Raw genomic sequence first — 4,573 nt, forward strand, 5'->3', positions numbered from 1 at the left:
CAACGAATAGTGGGATTGACCGTCACATTATAATGCCCCCACGGCTGAAAGAACGAGCATGTTTGGTGAGATGGAGATTCGAACCCGCAACCCGCAGATTACATGTCGAGCTCCTAACCACTTGGCCATGCCAAGCCTTACATGACAGTAAGACCATAAACTTGAGGATGGTGTTATACCATTTATAAATCATATATTCAGAGTTACCAAACATATAAAACCAATAAACTTCTATATGATATCATGAAAGACTGTTTTTCTATCAAAATTATTTGATTTATGAAAATACAGTGGAGATTATGTTTAAATATATATATATATATGTATATTGCGTGTTTCTCCGACTTAACAAAGAATTTGTTTGTTTTCGAGTAAAGCCACATTGGGTTATCTACTGTGTTCACGGCTGAGAATCGAACCCCTAATTTTGGCGTTGTATTTTTGGCAGTATTGCAGCTTGAAAACAATAATCTCATAAAATTTTATCTTTCTAACCTTCCATGTCCGAGATATGTTGCCTACAATATTCGTCACATAATGAAGGGTGTTAGTGGGGAGTTCAAGAGATTTGTATATATATATTTTTATATATATATTGAAATACACGTTTTATTAGTTTTGTTCACGCAATAGACGCTTGAATTAAAAAGGAGGGCTATCTTTCATAGACGATTTCCTTTCTCTCTCTCTCTCTCTTCTTTTTTAAACAGAACCTACCCAAAACTTCAGTGTTTTGGAAACATATCACTGTTGGGTGGGCAAATATGTTAAGTCCCGTACTTCCATCATTTTTATCTAAATTGTTATAAGTTTTAATATTTTGTGGGGGTTTATAACTCAGGTGAGATCCATCATTAAATCAGCGTAACTGTTCATAATAGATAAACACACCACTTTACATTTTAATTTTATAATTGTTTTACATCATTTCTACTTTTAAAGTACCAAGTTCTCAGAATGTAAAATATTTTTTGCAGTAATTCAATATATGGACATGTTCTGCAGATTGTTTTTTTTTCTTCATCTTATTTTACACAGTTCTAATGCTTTCAGAACTGGTGAAAAGTTGAACTATCACATATTTAATCATAAATTATTCTTACAAAGTTAACCATTAATATCATCGGTATATTCAGGCTTGAATTTTTTCTAATTTGTTTGTTTGTTCATTTATAGTTATACACAAAGCTCCACAATGAGCTATCTGTGCTCTGCCCACCACGGGTATTGAAATCCGGTTTCTAGCGTTGTAAGTCCGCAGACATACCGCTGTGCCACTGGGGGGGGGGGCGTTTTTATAATTTAACATAAATTATTTTATTTAAGATTCCAGTGGTTAGCGCGTCGGACTGTGAAGCTGAGGTTGCGTAGTTACTGCCAAACAAAAGTCAAGTCCTACTATTCAGCCTGACAAGAGTAGCTCAATAGTTGGCGATGGGTGCTGTTGACTAACTACCTTCCCTCTAGTCTATCACTTCAAAATTAGAGACGTGTATAATTAATATAAATGTATCCAGATTTCTCTACGCATTCTTTTTTATATCTTTTAGTAAATATTTTCATTTTTGTTGCCCCACCTGTACTCCGCGTTAAGCCTAAGGTCTTCTGACGCTACAAATCGCTGTTCGATGGGCACAACGCAGACGATCCATTGTGTAGTTTGGCGCTTAAACACAAAACAAACCAACAAACAAAATTCTTTTTTTTTTTGCTGTTTTAACAAAAGTGATTATAAACTGCAAAACTTGCAGTAAGGTTTGTTTGGTGAACACAGTCGCAAGCAGTAAAATCGTTTTGTGTGCTGTTTGTTGTTACGAAATCGTATGTTAAATGTGTTATTTTTTAATTAAGTTATACGTAATTAAATAAGTATATTATTGATAATGTGATATATATATATATTAGAATTAGTAATGTGAATAAAACACCGGAAATTAAATAAATCGTTCGAACGTCAAAAGGGTTTGTGCGTAATTGGTGCTTTTCAAAAATCTCGTAACAAGAGTCGCGTAGTTATGTATCACCGTAGAAAGTTTTGTAACGGGAAACTGTAATATTTGTCGATGTGTGTAGAGTATTTATTAACAGGAAACTTTCGTAGATAATATAACAAAAATCATGACTTTAAAAATCTGCACTTTTCTAAAGTAATGGGCAAATCTGTACTTCTATAAAGTAATGGGCCTTCAGTTTGATAATACTACTAGGAAAGTGCTCATATTCATACCTTACTACGCTTGTATCTTCTTCATCAGATTAGTACCTCTCTTTGTGTCCTAAATTTTGTCTTCTTTACTTCATAGTGGCGTTTAGTGTCTTACATTTGATGATAACATAATAATTATTTTGTAGGTTGTCCCACAGATGTCGTTCAAATGTTGGGAAAACGCAAGATCGAAGTCTTTCTTCGCCCGCGAAAATGCAGAGAACTTTCTTAAATGGTGTCGAAAATTTGGTGTGCGTGAAGCTGTTATATTTGAATCTGAAGGCTTAGGTAAGTTTCAATCGTAAAAGTTAAGTATTCTTAAAAAGGTATACTGTGTAGGTGGCACCTAATGAGTAATAACGTAGTTTTAAGTCTGAGATAATCAAATAGGTTTCAGTTGAAAGAGCCCTTTGTTATTTGAGCTGTAAAACAATATAAAGTTAATTTCAAAAGCCTGAAGACTTTGTTTGAATAACCTTAGATTTCAAAAAACTAGGTAACTTTGATTAAGGTTGAATTTGACTTGAATATCTCCTTGAGCCCGGCATGGCCAGGTGGTTCGGGCGCTCGACTCGCTATCTGAGGGTCGCGGGTTCGAAGCCCTCTCACACCAAACATGCTCGCCCTTTCAGCCGTGGGGGCGTTATAATGTGATGGTCAATCCCACTATTCGTTGGTAAAAGAGTAGCCCAAAAGTTGGCGGTGGGAGATGATAACTAGCTGCTTTACACTGCTAAATTAGGGACGACTAGCGCAGATAGCTTTGCGCGAAATTTAAAACAAACAGCTATATCTCCTTGAGTAATATTTGGTTTGATAAAATGGGCAACTCAGTTTCTAAATATCATAATTTTTAGTTCTTCATCTGGTCTTACTTGTTGCTTTTGACATAATTTGTGTGATAAAGTGTTTGCTTTCTTTAGTCTCAAGTATATATATATATATATAATTTACTTATCGTACTGGGTCTCTTGTTTAGTATTGCACACCCAACCTCGTGCTGTGGTGTTATGTCTTTTGGAGCTCGGAAGGATTGCTTCAAAGTATGGCATCGAGCCACCAGGACTCGTTAAGTTGGAGAAGGAAATAGACGAACACGAATCAACGGGATCAACTATAGCCTCGGACTCAGAGTCCATCTCCCCAGTTCCATCCCTAGTTCCAATCTATTCAACCAGAATGGAATACACGCCACCTAGCTCCTCACCAGTCCCTATGCCTAAAACAGATGATTCTTCTTCTAGCGTATCTCCCACCCCGATGTGCACTGGTACCGATTCAACAGACTCTGTGGCGAGCGCTTCAAGTCAGAATTCAATTACTCCGCCCTCACTCCCAAGTCCTGTCCGGTCTAATGGAACACCCACAAAACCTCGACCGAAGTCTTCAGATTTGGACAAAAAGGTAATCTATTTTATGGAAATAATGACGTAGATGCCATTCGAAATTTTATAACATCAAATACGAAACTAAACCACATAGCTAAGGCTAAATAATTAAAATTTGACGTTGAACCGAAGTGTGCTAATGCATTTTAGTCATCTTTGAAAATATTCAGAAATGTATCACCAAATAACTAATACCACAATTTACAATAATAGATAAGTAGGTATGTTTGTCGCTCCATGTCAGAGAGTCGAATTACGGAACATTTATAAACTGAACTCTACAGAGCTTCTTCGTAATACAGTTTTAAATACGTTTAACCAAGTAAGAAAGTCTTTGTAGCTTTGAGTAAAAACGTCTTGTAGTTCATAGGCTTTTTCCAGATAGAAACTATTGAAATTTGAACTTTGATTCACATGTTTCGTGATCCAGGTGCTCAAGAGAATGAAAATCACTGCTATACACTTTGACAGTAGATATGATGTCTATATCTGTCTCACGTACGATGGATAATACTAGACATAGTAATGTTGCATATATCTTTGATAAGCTTGTGTGATGTTCCTACAGATATATAACTATATGATTCATGAGTGGCTCAGCGATAAGGCCTAGGGCTTATAACGCCAAAAATCAGGTTTAAATACCCGTGATAAACAGAGTACAGATAGCCCTTCGTGTGACTTTGTGCTTAACAACTAACAAACAAGTCCATGAGAAAAAATGCCAAATATTCTATGAAAGTATTCTTGAACGTATCAATAGGTGTATGTATTATCCTAGTATTCCATACATATATATATATTTCCTGAACGTATCAGTAGGTGTATGTATTATCCTAGTGTCCCATATATATATATATATATATTTCTGAACGTATCAGTAGGTGTATGTATTATCCTAGTGTCCCATATATATATATACCTGAACGTATCAGTAGGTGTATGTATTATCCTAGTGTCCCATATATATATATATATA

At 35.6% G+C, this 4,573-nt stretch overlaps 1 protein-coding gene across 1 annotated transcript in view; it reads left to right on the forward strand.

Annotated features, from left to right (window-relative positions):
- Positions 1–4,573, forward strand: part of LOC106478073 (growth arrest-specific protein 2-like) — a 39,656-nt gene that overhangs the window by 32,559 nt on the left and 2,524 nt on the right. The window contains exons 4-5 of the mRNA XM_022381601.1: positions 2,353–2,494; positions 3,186–3,610. Coding sequence (XP_022237309.1) covers positions 2,353–2,494; positions 3,186–3,610 — 567 coding nt within the window. The remainder of the gene's footprint in view (positions 1–2,352; positions 2,495–3,185; positions 3,611–4,573) is intronic.

Source organism: Limulus polyphemus, unplaced genomic scaffold (assembly GCF_000517525.1).
Source record: "Limulus polyphemus unplaced genomic scaffold, Limulus_polyphemus-2.1.2 Scaffold178, whole genome shotgun sequence".
Taxonomy (NCBI): Eukaryota; Metazoa; Arthropoda; class Merostomata; order Xiphosura; family Limulidae; genus Limulus; species Limulus polyphemus.